Genomic DNA, 16,700 nt, shown 5'->3' with positions numbered 1-16,700 from the left:
TGCTTATGCTTTTCAAGCCTATCAGATGCCGCTTTTTTGATCGGTCACATTCAGTATCAAATTTTTGATATCCCATGAGTGGCATCTTTCATCTTTACATCCGTGGACAAGAAGCAGTGAGCGATCTGATTGGTTATCTCGGTAACTTTGATGATGGTCTTAGAATGAAGAGGGTCTGATGTACTTCAGAGCTGGTGGTATCCACATCTTGCTGAGTTTCATCGCTTCCTGTCTCTAGTGGTGGGGATTTTGATGTTTAAATATTTCAGTGGCCTCTCTGTACATCTGAGGAAAAACAACTATTTGCTAACACCTGGTTCTGGCTTTCTTTGCATGAGGCAGATTTTCATAGGCGCACACCGGTTAGACAACTAGGCAAGACAACTTTAGACAAACTCAGTTATTTCTACTGACATTGATTTCCACGATGTAGTGTTTCAATTTGTCTGACTAACCAGTGTGTGTTGCACCATACAAATTACTGTAACCAATAATGACTAAGCTTGTTTTGCTTGTCTATCTGGTGTGCGCCCAGCCTTAAAGGCCAGCATACAAGTCAGACTGGGGTTCAATAATTATAATTTTTATCACCCTTTATATAGGAAAGATTTCCAATTTTCTGATAAATTCTTATACCTTTCTGGCATGGGTGCAGGCAATTGTCCTCCCAAAATCAAAGGTGTTTGTGCGGGTGATTGCATGAAAATCATAGTGCCCCCCCCCCCCAAATACCTTCAAGTTTATCTCCGCCTATTAGTATGAAAATTAGATTCAGTGAGTTGTTATATTCAAGTATATACTGCAAGCAAGATGCGTGTACAGTAGAACCTCGATTATCTGAAGAATGGTGCGACTTCAGATGTGTGGCCACATGACTCATCGGCTGGGCAAATGTTTTTCTCTATTTGTATCATTCTCATTGTACATTTTAGAACTGTGCAGAATGGCTGACAGGAAAAGGATAACTGTGTTTTTTGGTTATCACCATCAGTCCAGATAATCGAGGTTCTACTGTATTTATAAAATGAGAACCCATAAAAACTTTTTAAGTAGCAAAATTTAATGCCTTTCTACAAAACTGGAGAACCAATCACAGCAAAATTCTTTTTTTGAGCATAGAAAACATCAAAGGGTATCGTTATGATAATAGGGAAGAAAACGAGACAAAATATTTCACATGCACACAAATATAGCAGAAAGCCTTTTTTTTCTGAAATGCTCGGCATATTTGACTAGAATCTCAAAATACAGTGAAATATAAATTTGATATACATTAAAATCATGAGTTTTTTTTTAAAATAAGACTTACAAAATATACATTTTTATATGAACCTCACCTTCTCGATAAAATCAGTAGTACAGAATCATCATGAGTTATCTGTTGTAATCCAAAGAGATAAAAAACATTTTTGCTATCGGGAATCGAATTGTAGTTTTATTGTCAAGCTGAAACAAATTTCACCACTTTACATCAGGGAAATTACATCATGTCCAATCTTCAGCCAACTATGAATGCAGTGCAACCAAAAAGTGTGAAGTACTATACAATGGGCTTAAGTAATTAATACTGTTTTATTTCAATATGTAGTAAAGTCTGACCCTGAAGCAGTGTCAACTGTGCTTAGTGCCAGAAATTTTCAGAAAAGCCCTGTTTTTTTGCGACGTGTACAATGTGAATCACCTAGCACAATACGTTCTTCACTTAACGAATAGCAAAAGCAGTATGAGACTGCTTTCCTACCGAGTGCAACATGCTCAGCTCCAGTGCTTTATGTTGGGCGTGATTGGCCTACTGGTTCTGGAAGAGTCAAAGGCATTGTAACACAGCTTTAACACAGTGATTTGATATTAACACAGTGATCGATACAATGCCAAACTTGATATAGTGCCAGAATTATGCAAAGTAAATGGTGGCATAAAATCAGGGTTTGGCCTACTGGTTCTGGAAGAGTCAAAGGCATTGTAACACAGCTTTAACACAGCGATTTGATATTAACACAGTGATCGATACAATGCCAAACTTGATATAGTGCCAGAATTATGCAAAGTAAATGGTGGCATAAAATCAGGGTTTGGCTGTATTTTTTTCATCACTAAAGGTGGAAAATGTGCTCGGCTTGCTTTATTTGGCTTGTGCTTAAAATGCTATCATCAGTTATTGTTTGTATTTTACATGTGGAAGCAAAATTCAACATAAATCTAAATGCCTGTTTACATGAGTTTCAGCGATTGAGTAGCCAACTAACCCAGTCTAGTCACAGTGATCTGTAAATATGCCTTGGTTCACTTAAATGATCTGAATGAGCTAATCTTCAGCCGAGTACACCAACATTACTGTCCAATTTGTAGCAAAATTTTATGTTTGTTAATTTGATCCAATGTACTGTGAACACTGCCTTTCATTCTGAATTGACCGCAGCAGGTTTTACCCCCTTATGGTCACATTTATTCACCCCAAGGGATGCTCGTGTGTTACGGGGACACCTGTCCCTTGGACAGATTTTAAAATAATTGGAAACCTAAAATTGGGCCACATAATTAACTGATCTAAAACAGTACAGCGGGCCACTAAAGTGTGCTATAAATCAGGGCTGGACAAATCAGGTTGCCATGGTGACTAAAAAATTAGTATTGCTAAATTGCTGGCTGGGAGCGGCAGTTGTGAATTCATAGCAGCGAATCTGACCGTTGCCACAGTGGTGGTCGACTGAAGTTAATTTTCTGTGGTTCCCAACTTTGAGGCAGAGAACCGATGAGAACGATCTCCCCATTAAAGTCTCACCGCAGAGCGCAACAGGCCTACAATGGTATACTATTCAATCATTACACTTCATGCATAGATAGAAAAAATTCATTGCAGATATGGCAGCGTTACACACATAACAAACATTAAACATTACACAGAAACAAACTTCACGGAAGGTTCACTACATGCACACACATATTTCAACTTGTACCAATTCGTTAGAAGTTCCGCAGAGGAATATGGATGAGGTTCATGTCTGATTTAGTACAGGTGAATCCTGTTATAACGAACGGCAAGAGATCGGAGGAAACACTTTGTTAAAAAAAATTTCATTATAAAGGGATTCTAGGTTACCTAGCATTGTTCCTATTTAGAATTATTTGGGGATTAGAAAAGTGTTAATTAAAATGAGATTTTGGCTATAATGGTAGTCATTAAAACAGGATTCGACTGTAATAGTATATCTGCTAACATGAAAAAGGATCACTATGCCCTGAAAAAGTCAAAAGAAACATTATATTTTGGACTTTATTTTTGGGTTAGAATTTTTTTGGCGCCTAGATTTCTTTGTGATTTATTCAGCCCTGCTGTAAATGTGTTGCAGGTCACTTGAGTGTTCTAGAACTGTGCCGCGGGTCATTTAAGTGTTCTGAAACTGAGTCAGTGATCTGTAAATATGCCTCTAGTTCAGCGGTTCTCAACTGGTGCTCCGTGTGCACCTCCCAGGGGCTCCGCGGCGGCTCGAGGAAATGAATCAGTAAATTTGATAGATCTATATATATAAAATTGATTTTCTTTCTGTCTGTCTGCGTGTGTGTGTATGTATGTTCTCTATACAAATCTACAATTTTAGATGGATCGTCGCCAAATTTTGCATATATATCAAATGGGACCCCGACTTAAACGATAGGCTACTTTAAATTTTTGTCAGAGCAGGGTAAGTGCCCCAAATGGGCAAAAAACTGTAGGGCAACAATGGTTTTCGGGCCTCAACAATCACTTTCCGAACGTTTACTTTGGTTACCGTGGTTCCCCAGCAATGCGTTTCAGACGTGTATATGCCTTTACAATGGTTTGTCACTTCTTTAATCCTGTTAGTATATGTATATGTATAATAGTTTATGCCTTTATAATGGTTTGCCAATACTTTTAATACTACACAATACTACTATTCAATACAATTACATTTCAATACTCTCAGTAGTGAGGCTTTTTGAATAGACGTCATAATCATCATCAGCATCGCTTTGAGGGTCAGGAAAAGGGTGAGACTCATAGAAATCACTGTTAAAATTGCCGATTTTACTGTAGAAATGCTGAAATTTGGGGGGGTTTTCCGCCACATCAATAATTTTAAAAATTGTATAGAATTCCCGATTTCTGAAATATTGTGTTTGCTTAGAGGTATACTAAGCCCAGGAGATTGAATACGAAGTAATTAGCCGGACCTACTTTTGAGTTGGGTATTCATGTAATAACATTGATTTCAACTTTTTATTTATATCTTCTCAAGAATGAAAATTAATGTCTCCGTATTATCTTCTGATATTCAACTGCATAAATTCATATAGTTTAGGATGTTTTAAAATTAATTATGGGCCCGTAAAAAGTACATTGAAAAAATTCCACAGCTTTAATTAAGCATTTTTGAAAGCTGAAACAGGCAGATACTTAACTTGAAGTTCGGGGGGGGGGGGCGAATAGAAATACATAGCGCTCCTTAAAAAAGGAAAGAAAAATATATATTCATTTCTATGTTTCTTTAAATCTAGATTTGTTTATTTCATGAGTCGCATAGGAAGTCGCCATATTGGTTAACTTAGACACGGTTTGCATGTCCCTCAAAGAAAGAGGGAGATATCACGTGTTTCTAACAGCCTCATTGAAGAAAACCCGGGCAGCGCCGGGTATTATAGCTAGTAAGTAATAAGAGATTCCTACAAGGTTCTGCCATAAAAATTAAGTACAAATAAGTTCTCCTCGAGTCAAACAGGGCTCCGCCATAGAAGTTATATACTGAAAAGGGCTCCGCGAGTGAAAAAAAGGTTGAGAACCGCTGCTCTAGTTACTTAAATGATCTGTAAATGTGCTGTGGGTTGCTAAAGGGCTCTAGAACTTTGCCACAGGGTCACTCAAGTGATCTTTAAAAATGTGCAGCAGCCTCTCAAGTGCTCTGAAACTGTGCTAAAGGCCACTTGACCACTCTGTAAATATGCTGTGAGTCACTCAAGTAATCTGGGAGTATGTCACGAGTCAATCAAGTGATGTGGAACTACACCACGTATCACTTTAGTGACCTGGAAATGTGGCGCTTAGTTCATTTTACAAAATCAGGTTTGTGGTTGCATGCCATGAGTGGAGCATATACATCAATCCTATTTTGCTGGCCCGCCCCTAGAAGCATACAGCGGAGTGGAACATATAATGACCTATGCCATCCATTCGCTGTGTGAAGGAGGAGATTTGTATGTATTTGTTGTGCATGTTGTATAAGCGGTTCGGGGGATATGCATTCTTGCTCAACAAATCGATTTGCACATTGTGGTTTTAATGTCTTAGCTCGACTCTACACATATTCAACAAAATAAAATTATGACGAAGATTAGCTTATTTGCTGAGCAAATTGAGTTTGCATTGTATATTGCATTCATTACAGACCTTTATGATTAGAGGTCCTCTTCAGACACTAGTCATCTAGAATCATCTCCGAACAACTCTTCCTGGTCTAATTAGCCGATCTGATCATGCAAAAGGACCATAATGCAATCAAACACAAACATGACTAAAAACACATAAGTACACATGCACAAGAAATATTTTGATTTTGCCACATTTTTTTTAGAACAAGATGCCGATGTTCGTGCTTTTGCATTTTTTCGCTCGATCGTCAGAACTCTGTTCTGTTTGGATTTTTTTCTTCATGTCCCCGGCAGATTGCAGCCCGACGAGTTTATTGTTATGAACTTTCCGACGGAACATTGGCATTGAAGATTTAGAAAATTTCCCGAACGAATATAGCGCATACTCGAACGACGAGTTTGAAGAGAGTTTGTCCAAGTTTTTGAGGAACGTATCAAGTGCTGGCACGTAGATTTGAGGCGTACGTGATGTTCTTTGTTTCATCTTCTTGGAAATTTCTTCTATGAGAGCATGGACGGTTTGTTCCGGGGTTTGAGCGATTCGATCAGCCTCAGGTTGCACGGGTGGCGGTGGAGGGGGCGGAGGTTGTGAGTGGATGATCTGCTGCTGCTGCATTTGGTGGTGAGAGTCCTGTAACGTCTGGCAGCTCGTCCCGGGATGCTGATTAAGTTGCGGCAGGACAGTCTGGGGAATCGAACATTGTATTTCCGTGTGGGACAGAGAAACTGTGTGATGCTCCATACTTTGTGAAGGATGCTGGTTCAGTACGTCATTTTCAGTCAGCGCCTGCTGATTTAACAAGGCGTGATGATGGTGATCCAAAACGTGATTATGCTGGGGAATCGTTTGATGGTCGTGATGGTTCATAGGAACATGGTGAGAATTCAAAATTGCTTCATGATCGATGAGTGAACTTTGATTTACGGCATCACACGTGGGTGAACCATTGGAGAGAAAATAGCTACTATCAGGTCCTGCTAAGTCTTGAATGTTCAGATCCGATGAACAAGAGTCATTCAAGATTATGTTCTGGAAATTGCTCGATACATCTGGCAACATGGAGTTCTCAACTTTCTGGCCAGTAGCCAATTGAAGGACTAGAGCTTTTTCCTCTTGCGTGTTCAGGGGAACGCATTCGTAAGATGGTATGCTGAAGTTACGAAACACAAGCAGCTGGTGTTTGCACGGCGCACCGTACCTGCCTACCCTGCACTCGCACATGCCGAGAGTGATGTCCAGATGGTAAGCAGTGTCCTTGACATCATTATGCACCTCATATTCGTTTTCAGATTTCTGGGTGATAGTGTAAGCCTCCTGCGGCATGTCAATGAATAGGAACCTGGAGTGTTTCACATTATCGAGTCTATTGTTCGCGAGATCTATGAGTCGTCTTTCATAGTACGTGTCCAACCGGGAAAGAAAATCCATTATCTGTAACGGGTTATATATCCTCGTGCAGCTAAGGATTGGATCCTTCAGCAGTATTATCGACGCTTCCCAGTAAATGGATTCGGACAGATCATCAATTCCAGGAAGTAAGTGGCGCCTGTATGCCAAACACCACTCGTGCCGTCGGTTGTAGATACTGTTATAATGATCGATGAATACAGAATAGGTTTTCACAAGGCTGTCTTGCATGCAGTAAGCATAGTTTATCTCTAGCTCGTCGATACTCTGCGAGAAAAGTAGAATTTTAACCTTCGAAAATAGAGAAGATCTGTGTTCTTTCTTGACAGCGCTTTTACGGTCCCACAGAAAGCACCAGGATGACTGTAACAAATGAGAGATACACACAAAAAGATGCGAAGATGGGAATACTGCTTTGAGACTCTGCTTTTCGCTTTCATTATCACTCGTCAGGAAGATTTGGGGTCCTTCTTTTTTTCCACAGAAACAACCGTCAGGAAGAATCTGTTTCCATAGGTCAAAAGCAGCTTTCATGCATTCCAATGAAATGGAAGTCGTAACGAAGCAACCCAATGGCAAAACACCACCGCTGGTGTAGGTCAAGAACATGAACACCTTGCAAGAATTTGGTTCTTCCAGTTCCCCGTAGGTATCGATGAATACCAGTTCAGAACTCTGGCTGATCAGAGTGTGGACTCTGTGCATCAGCGGCGTACACAGAGCCATCACAGTGTCCTTCTCAACGAGCTGCATCCCGGCAAAACCGCCGCTTTCGCAGAACTTCAGAAGAACCTTCTCGAGCTGGTTTGTGATTTTGTCCTTGCCGATCATCATGCTTTCGAGTTTCCTCTTTTTCTTCACTTTCTTATAAGGCATGTCGTTGTTAATGAATTCGTTGGCAGCTCTGTCATCCATGGAGCTACAGTCCGGTAGATTCTCTATGCCATTCTCAGTCTTCGATTTGAGCTTCAAATCCAAATCTACATCGCTTAGAGCGGAGTCTTGGGAGTCCCCATTGGTGATTGCTGCTCTGCGCCTTAATATCTTATAGTATAACCTGCAACAAATTACAGAGGATTTTAATTACCTTTTGTTGCATATTATCATTGTTTGACATTGATGTAATAATTGTAAAAACTCATTTGCATTAAAAAAAAGGTAAATCGAACAAAATTAGATTATCTATACTCAGTCTCCTTCGATATTTTTAAATCCAGGAATTGGATCACTTGTTTCCATGGCAACAAAAGCCCCAACCAGGGGGAGAACAACCTTTTCAGTCAACGGGCCAGATATGCAGTAATTCTGCTTCTCACAGGCCAGAAATTTGTACACAGTAAAACCACTCTTAATGGACACCCTCTCAGATGCAGTCACCCCCTCTTTTACAGCCAAATTATAATTTCCCAGTGTATAATAAAAGTATGCATTTCAAACCCCCTGATTAATCATCATCCCCCCCCCCTCCTTTATGAAAATTTTTTTCTGTCTCACCAGTGTCCATAAAAAAGAGAGGTTTGACTGTATATGGGGTGGCCATCTGACCCACAATTTTACGGGACATTCCAGTGAGTTTCGTCCCAAATTTTTGAAAACTAGATTTATTTTCGTGACTAAAGCTGGGTTTTCCTAGGAGCAGGTTTCCTGTGCCGCGCGCAACGTGATTCGCCCAGCGCGACACGGCGTCCACTCACCAGTAAAAAAAGCAGCATGACTGTTTTTGTACAGAGCGTAATACTCCTTCTGGAGGAGTCAAATGCGTCGTGCGCCGCGGTTTTGCCGATATTCTCTTCACTCTTGTGTGTTTTATTTCCCTTCCCTTCAAACCGGAGCATGCAGATGACAGAGTAGCTGATGCCAAAGCCATATACTTTATATAGCTGCCCTTATCTGATGCGCCTCGCTAGGAAAACACAAACGCGTAGCGTGATTATGTAACTCGTTTCTGTCGGCGCAAAATGGTCTAATTCGGTTCACGCTGTGCAACAAACCTATTCCTAGGAAAACCCGGCTTTATAAACTAATGCCTTTGACAATTTTTTTCGCTCTACTTAGTGATTTCCCATATTTTAAAGAAGGAAATATGATCAGCTTAATTAATGTGTTGTGTTTATTGATACTTTTCTACCTGAACACTTTTTGCCGGTCCGATGGAACCACTTGGCGGGCCATAGGTTATGCATACCTGCTCTAAACCAATGTCTCAATATTTAATGAAATATGCCCAATTCTCGCCAAGGTTGGCGCTCACTGAGGTTGGGGGAGGGGGAGAAATGTGTACCAAAAATATTGCAAAATAGGGACAATCAGGGATTGACACATTAAAAAAATTCTTTTAGCATGAGCCAAATTTCATAACACCAGAACAACTGGAATTTCACACTACCTAGAATGATGGATGCCGGCCATATATAAAAGGCACCTGGGTATAATGGCGATAGAGAAAAATAAAATAACTGTCCATTCCCTCCTCTTGCTCTTTCATTTGTTGTGTTTTTTAGATGATATCTCATGACCATTGCGTTTCCAACCCTGCATTGCTATGTCATTCCAATTCGTCTTTCAGTCACCTACTCCTCCCAGAATTTTGTACACTGTGATGGTGAATTCCTGTATATATGTTAATCCAATCAACTTGTATGACATGACATTCATGTTCTTTTTTAACTGGGCCTTTAATTCTGTTGATGTAAACATCATGTAATAAGAGTTGAGTGAATTAACATATACACAGGAATTCACTATCACAATGTACAAACGTCTGGGAGAGTAGGTGACAAAGTGTGGCCAGTTTGTGAAAAGTGGTCGAGAGTTTTGGCCAGAGTTTAATTTTAAGAAATATGATTTTTTGGGCTTAGGCTGGCCAATTCCCAAAGTGGCTGGAGATTCCCAGCTAAAATTCAATGTGCTGATGTAAGACAGTCTGGTAGGTGCCAAATACATTTTTTTTCATCACCAACGTGTGATACATAGATATATACAAGCTTAACCCCGAATCATGCCTTTCTTTTCAGACCTTGGCCAGTGATCTCCAGCCACTTTGTGAACTGGCTGGCTAAAGCCCGAAATTTAGACATTGCCCAGGCCAACTTATAACAAAGTTGGCCAATTAGCAAAATGGCCAATTTCAGGCTTTGGTGGCAACCAGGGTTCATGCTGCCTTTGCGCCAAATCATGACAAAATATTTAATTTGGCACATAAGTGAAAGATCAAATTTGCCAAATTGTGAGTATCCATTCGGCCTCTTGATGGTTGAATCTGATATTTGACATACCATATATACTCGTGTATAAGCCGATTCGTATATAAGCCGACCCCCCACTTCAGGACCACCAAAACTGCAATAAATTGAAAACCCGTGTATAAGCCGACCCCCAAAAAATCAGTGCGTTTTAGAGAATTTTTTTTTTAATATTTTCATGCAAAATGAATATCTTACGGAAATTTACAATAGAAAATGATTCAAACTTTTTAATCCATTTCTTTTGAGTCCCCAAGCTCACCCTAATCCATCAGATCATCATGGGGATGCGGCATCTTTGTTTTTATCCTCATCTGGGCTGTCATTGCCATTCTCACTTTCAAAGAGGATATCATCTTCAGTTCCGTCCATCGCATTGCTGATGCAACACTTTCTGAAGGATCGGATGATAATTTCGGCAGAAACAGAATTCTACGCCTCATGTACCCATTGTCACACTAGGCCAATGTAAGGTTTCTTCAAGGCACCACTTTTTATATCATCGGAACTCATCCATTTGATCCACAAATTTCTCAAATAGTCTTTGAGAGGCTTGTTCATGCTCACATCTAAAAGGTGTACAATCTACGTTAGCCCACCTGGTATTAAAGCCAATGATATTTTCGATTTCTTTGCCCTGGCTTTGACATTATTGGTTCTGTGGGGTTTGAACATATCTCGTACCAATAATGGCGCTTACAAGAATGACTACTGATTGCAGGGGGTCGATATTTTATCATCAAAAACTGACCCGAGTATAAGCCGACCCCCTGACTTGAGGAACAAATTTTTCCACAAAAAAACTAGGCTTATACACGAGTATATACGGTAGTTGCTTTGGAATTTGCATTTTATGATGCATCAATTTGGCTAAGGTTTTCTCTCATTTGGCTACAAATTTTTCCATCTAATTAGCCAAATTGCTACAGTTGATAAGAAGTGAGGGAGAACCCTGATTGCAACATACACATAACCACGCTAACATGCCATTTCTAGCAGCACCATGCAAAACCGAATAAAACCAGTGCAGTAGAGCAGCTCGGCACAATGCTCACAAACATTGATATACAGATAATTACTGGATCATGTTTATCTGAGTGTAATGCACAATGTTAAGTAGTTTACAATCAGAATTGCCTCTATTATGTTGAGCCTCTCATCCAAACTATTTTTTTTTTGGTTCGGTAGTGCATGATGCGACTCAGCTTTTGAATTACATCAACACATAACTATATTTTCAAGCTAAAAAAAAGTGATTGCAAATAATTCACCTGTAACAGAATTGTGGGTCAGGGAGCAAGGCACGATCTTGACACACTTTGCTGTAGTTTTCTCCGTGTTCGAGCTGCAGGTCGTACTTGTGCATATCTAGGGCAGTGGAAGGATTGTGACCCAGCCGGAAGAGGCTCAGGATCTTTCCCTTGACCTCAGGAAGAACGCTCCGATGCCTCAAGATCTCTGGAGTGGATATCGGGTGGTTATGAGAGAAATCCATTTGCAGAACTGTGGGGTAGTTGGGCAGATGTGGGTCTTTCGATCTGAAAAAAAGAAGACAATGAATGACTTTAAATATGTTCCACATGCAATATGATGAAGAAAATAATGGCTTAGATGGAAACAGGCTTGCTTATATATGAAGGTAGATTGATACCTGCTTTTTCTCTCTGTCACCACACGTTTCACGGTGATGCCCATCTTTGCTGGACAGTCAGTATTTTTACACCTGTCTTTTTCTCTAACCTTGTCGCTCCTAGGTCTTGTGTTATGCTGGCATCGCAGATCTATCTGTGTGAAATTAACTATATAAGGTTTTTTTAATCAGGTACAATAACATGCATATATCAGACTGTCCGTTCAGCACATTCTCAGAGATGAGTGAAATGTACATTAAAGCGGTGGGTTCCCGACAAGATGTCCTAGATATGGTTAATGAAGAAGCCGTATTGACAAAACTTTATCCCACCCTACAATCTCTATATGGGAGATTTTTTCACTGAAAATTTGTGGTGGTAAGTGGGGTTGGCGTTATAATGGGGTTTGACTGTATCAGGTTTATGCCGGATTTGGCAATTTGTTTGGTGATAAGTTGGCTTTTTTAATAACCCGGATCAATTGTATTATGGGATATTTTTCCCTCTGCACTAGATTGTGATATATTTCACTCTCGGTCATGAATGTTTGATGTGTGAATGTTTTAAAAAAGTCCACAAAATCTCCAACATGCACGTGATACTTCACATTAACCAAAAAGGAAAGTGCAAAGTTACAAACAGAATCCAAAAATAAATATTATTACATAAGAACAAAAAAAAAACTTGTGTTCAACAACAAGGGTGTTATTCAAGTGATCTGGCACAGCCAGGGCTGCAACTGGGGAGGGGGGGGGAAGGACACAGTCGGTTCTGACACTGTCGGCACTGGACTTTCATCCTTTAATTGCTTCTTTTACAAGATGGGCGCAAAAATGTATGCTTGCGCAGCTAATGAAGTATTCGGTTGCGGCTCTGGAAACAGTGCTGCAAGTTACTTAAGTGTAAGTGATCTGTGAATGTGACGCAGGTTCCTTCAGGGATCTGCAACTGTGCTGCCGGTCACTCAAGCGATCTGTGAATATGTAAATGTTCTGTAAATATACGGCAGGTTAATTAAGTGTTCTGTAAATGTAATGTGCCTGGGGTCACTTAAGTGATCCAGTAATGTACTGCAGGTCACGTAAGTGATCTATAAATGTGCTGTGAGTTGCTCAAGTCCTCTGGAACATGCCGTGGTAATTTGTAAATATGTAGCAGGCTATTTAACTGATCTCTGGGAATGTGCCACTCAAGATGTGGAACTGCACTGTCGGCCACGTAAGTGATAGTAGTAAAAAATTAGGTTTGAGGTTGCAGACCACATTAGATGACTCAGAGGGGCCACATACGGGCTGCAGGCCATGGGTTGAGCACGTGCGTGTGTGATATAGATCATTATTCTTTTGCCAGATCATTGGAAACATGAAAAAATAAATAAAATAACTACCTTGAAAACATTTTTCGTTCCACTGTGAGGATACGTCCGCTCGACTCTCATCGTGCATTTTGAATGCATCTGGAAATCCTCCAGCCATTTCTGCGCTTGCTGTTGTTCCTTACCCGCAGTCCGAAGCCTGGTTTTGAAGTTTGAACCGTTCATGGTGAAACTGCATACCATGTATTCATACTCTTCAGGCAAATAAGACTAAAATGAATGAATGATACCATCATACAGTCAATGAAAATCTTAACATATTAAATTAAAGAATGTGATCATCACAGAAGGGGGGAAAAAACCAACAGGAGGGCTAAGTGGGCCATAGCTCGGGGAAGCATAAAATTTAGGCGATGAGTGGGGAAAAAAATTTGACGAGAATGGGAGGACTTCAGAATTTGGTTTTTATGATTTTGCCGCCTGCAGGCTGCATAAATTTTGTGGCTCTTTCATTCAAGTTCCATTTTATTAACTCAAATTTGCAACCCTGCACTAAACAGGGCCACCTTAACGCATGGGCCCACCCGGGCACTCAAGAGGAGAGGGGCCTCTGAAAAAAGGGAAGTAGTTGGATTTTTCGAGAATTTTCTAGGTAGGGCCTCAGAAAAATCATTTGGCCCGGGGGCCCATGATGCTCTTAAGACGGCCCTGGCACTAAAACCTGCTTGGTCTCCATCCTGATAAATACATCTGTCTCCAAGTCACTTACACACTCACACACACTCTAGGTCACTCTTTCGGTGCTCACTGACCCAGTCCTTCACTCTCTAGGTCCCTCCCATGCTCAGAAACTCCCCAGGTCATTATTTTTGTCACTCATTGATCTAATCCCTTGCTCTTTAGATTACGTTTTTGGTCATTCACATGCTTACACACTGTTTTGATTATTTTTTTTGTCAGGCATTGACCTGGTCCTTTGATCACTAGGTCACTATTTTGGTTGCTGGTCCTTTGATCTCTAGATCACTCTTTTGGTCTAGCACTGACCTCGTCCTTTGCCCTCTAGGTCACTCACTGACTGACTAGTTCTTTGCTCTTTTGATCACTCTTCTGATCCCTCATGTACTTGCGAGTACTCCAAACAAGTGACCTCCTGAAAGAGTGACACTTAGAGCGTGTGCGAGCCATATGCAGAGATGAACATGAAAGTTTGGGGGCGGGGCATAATGATGTCAATTCACATACATTAAGTGAGTCGGTTTCACCTTTGATGCTGAGGGGGTGCAATGCCCCCGTATCTCCGCCCATGGTGCGAGCATATGAGTGATCGAGAAACAGTGTGCAAGCATGTGAATGACCAAAACAGTGTACAAACATGTGAGTATGAAGGTTTCGACAGTTAGCTGATGTGAAGATGAATCCAGGAAAAAAGAAAATTCAACTGGCCTTGTGGGAAGGTTGACTTGCACGTTATCTTTGGATAACCATCTGAATGATAAAAAAAGAGTGACTGTAGAGACACAGGTGTACTTGCAGGAGTGGGTTGGGGGAAGGCCAAGGGAGTTATAGCACAGGGTAGCAAATTCAAAGAAAGAGTTAATAAAGAAAATCGGACTAGAATGGGAGAAGGGCGTTAGCCTGAAATTCCAATAGCCCACGGGCGGAAAAACCCATAAATGAGCCTCCGCCCATTTGATTCTCCCTCCCTAGTTGCTGCCTAGGGTATGGTTCCCTACAGCCTGGTACCTAGGCTGGGAACCCCCTCAATAGTAAATTTATAGCGTGAAAAAAAAAAAAAAAAATCGGCCTCAGGGCTAGAGTTCTGTCAGCCCTGACCTTGTGGGGAAGGAAGGAGGGGGGGAGTCCCTTAAGGGCCCATACTTTAAGGTGCCCTGAATGTGACTCTATCGAAAAAACAGAACTTACCTTTAGCAAAGAGAAACTGTCCATTGCGGATGGTTCACAAAATTTACATTTCATGATGTTGTTGTTATTGCATGACATGATTGAACTCGACTATAACATTTAATGGCCTCGAAACTTACTGTTGATTTAGAGAAAATAAATAAATTGTTTCTTTTTTTAAGGTTCTACACATCACAGAAATTTAAAATTAAATTATTCTTATTTTATAACAATAATTTTATTTTTGTTGTTTTAATATTGACAAATGTCATTTAAACTTCCTATAGCCGTGAAACATATCAACAACAATAACAAAGTACGCCATCTAGCGTTAAAATTTGTGGACAGTAGGGACGTCCGTGAATCCATTAATTAACGTGATTGGGCTTTTGACTATGGTGACCATACGTCCCGTATTTTCCGGGACAGTCCTAGTATTTTTGGTTATTTTGGTTGTCCCGACTTACTGGTGAAAGTGTCCCAGTTTTTCCCGTATTTTACACGAAGCCTAATTGAGAGTTTTTATTCTTCATTGAAATCAAAATTGTCATTATTTTCAACTCATAAATTATTTTTTGATAATTACAACTATAAATGAGAATATTAATCTCCCACATTTGTTTCGGTGAACGTTTTTTTTTTTCGTGGAATTCATTTTAATCCACTGCAATTTTCAGTAACGGTTCATTTCCCGCCATTGTTATTTTAAGGTACTTTCAACAATATTTGGCAACTTTGTTTGGTTTTGGCGTCATTTATGGCGATAATTGGCGATGTCACGTATTTTCCCGTATTTGGAATCCCAATTTCCCGTATTTCTGTCGAGGAAATATCGTCCGCCTACTTTTGACGTGACGTTCATGGAAAAAATCCAAGAAATTTTTTCGTTCAGAGTTTCGCCGCCAGAAGATATTTTTCTTTGGTGTAGTCGAATTTTGTTTGTGTTATAGACGAAAATTTGCTTGTTCACATTACATTCAAAATGCTCAACACCAGAACACTTTTTGAAATTCTTTGTCATTACAAAAACAAACTCAATAACCACCATATGAGTCGTCTTTGATCGTGAAACTAGATGCAGCACCAATACTATAGATAAAAGCGAAACCCTGTCGTCTTATCTGTCATCTGCCGCTTCTGAGATTCTTCGTTTTGAACGTCTCCTTACGTACATGGATAAGAACTGAACTGGTGATGAAAACTTTGTGGATACTTTTATACAATTTAACGAGGACTTTTAGGGTTCTAGTTGTTGGTTATTTTTTTTTCTTTCGAATTTTAACTCATATAGCATGCAACCTGCTCAAAAATCACCAATATTTACCCATATTTTGTATCAATTCTTTTTTTGAATCATTTTAATAACAAACCCTCTCGTTAAATAACAGCTCGGTGCTGAGAGTTGGTTTCAAGACATTTGAACAAGTGGTGTTTGAAAAAAATGTTCCTTACCTGAAAAAAAAAAACCAGTTGAAAAGAGCATTTCATTGGGAAACATTAGCATATACAATGTCCGCCATCAGCTAATATTGAAATATTAAAAAAAATTTAGTGCAGGTAGAACAAAAACTTGAACCTGGATAGACGCATAAATTTTATAGTGCTAATTAAAAGTTGAAATATGTGTAAATTTTTGGAAAATTTGCGTGCACCAACCCCTTTAATACGCAGTTCGTGCCAGGCAGTTTCTCAATTGAGATGTATGCAGTTCAGTCTCTAAAGCAGAGGTCTTCAAATTTTTTCTAGTCGTGAGCACCGTCTGTATCCACCATAAAAAAAGGGGAGCATCCGTTTAGTTATGCATTGAACTGTAC

At 40.0% G+C, this 16,700-nt stretch overlaps 1 protein-coding gene across 1 annotated transcript; it reads right to left on the bottom strand.

Moving 5' to 3' along the window:
- Positions 1-5,449: 5,449 nt before the first annotated feature.
- Positions 5,450-15,215, bottom strand: LOC149081029 (uncharacterized). The gene is made up of 5 exons (XM_089237769.1): positions 14,908-15,215; positions 13,054-13,251; positions 11,687-11,820; positions 11,307-11,573; positions 5,450-7,850 (listed from the first exon to the last, which is right to left on the bottom strand). Exons 1-5 carry the CDS (start codon positions 14,983-14,985, stop codon positions 5,585-5,587), a joined length of 2,943 nt encoding a protein of 980 aa, XP_089093895.1. The 5' UTR covers positions 14,986-15,215; the 3' UTR covers positions 5,450-5,584.
- Between the last annotated feature and the right edge of the window lie 1,485 nt (positions 15,216-16,700).

This window comes from Pholcus phalangioides, unplaced genomic scaffold, assembly GCF_987345545.1.
Source record: "Pholcus phalangioides strain wild (caught in Gottingen) unplaced genomic scaffold, Ppha-v1.0 ptg000010l_1, whole genome shotgun sequence".
Classification (NCBI taxonomy): domain Eukaryota; kingdom Metazoa; phylum Arthropoda; class Arachnida; order Araneae; family Pholcidae; genus Pholcus; species Pholcus phalangioides.
Note: the sequence above shows the minus strand (reverse complement) of the source record. Positions and strands in the feature narration are given on the sequence as shown.

What these genes read in the sequence shown, in the direction of transcription:
- LOC149081029 (XM_089237769.1), bottom strand. Translation starts at nt 14,985, where the DNA reads ATGTCATGCAATAACAACAACATCATGAAATGTAAATTTTGTGAACCA. An exon ending in GAACGAAAAATGTTTTCAAG is followed by an intron (nt 11,821 to 13,053) that starts GTAGTTATTTTA and finishes AATTTCACACAG; the next exon opens with ATAGATCTGCGATGCCAGCA. An exon ending in GTGACAGAGAGAAAAAGCAG is followed by an intron (nt 11,574 to 11,686) that starts GTATCAATCTAC and finishes TCTTTTTTTCAG; the next exon opens with ATCGAAAGACCCACATCTGC.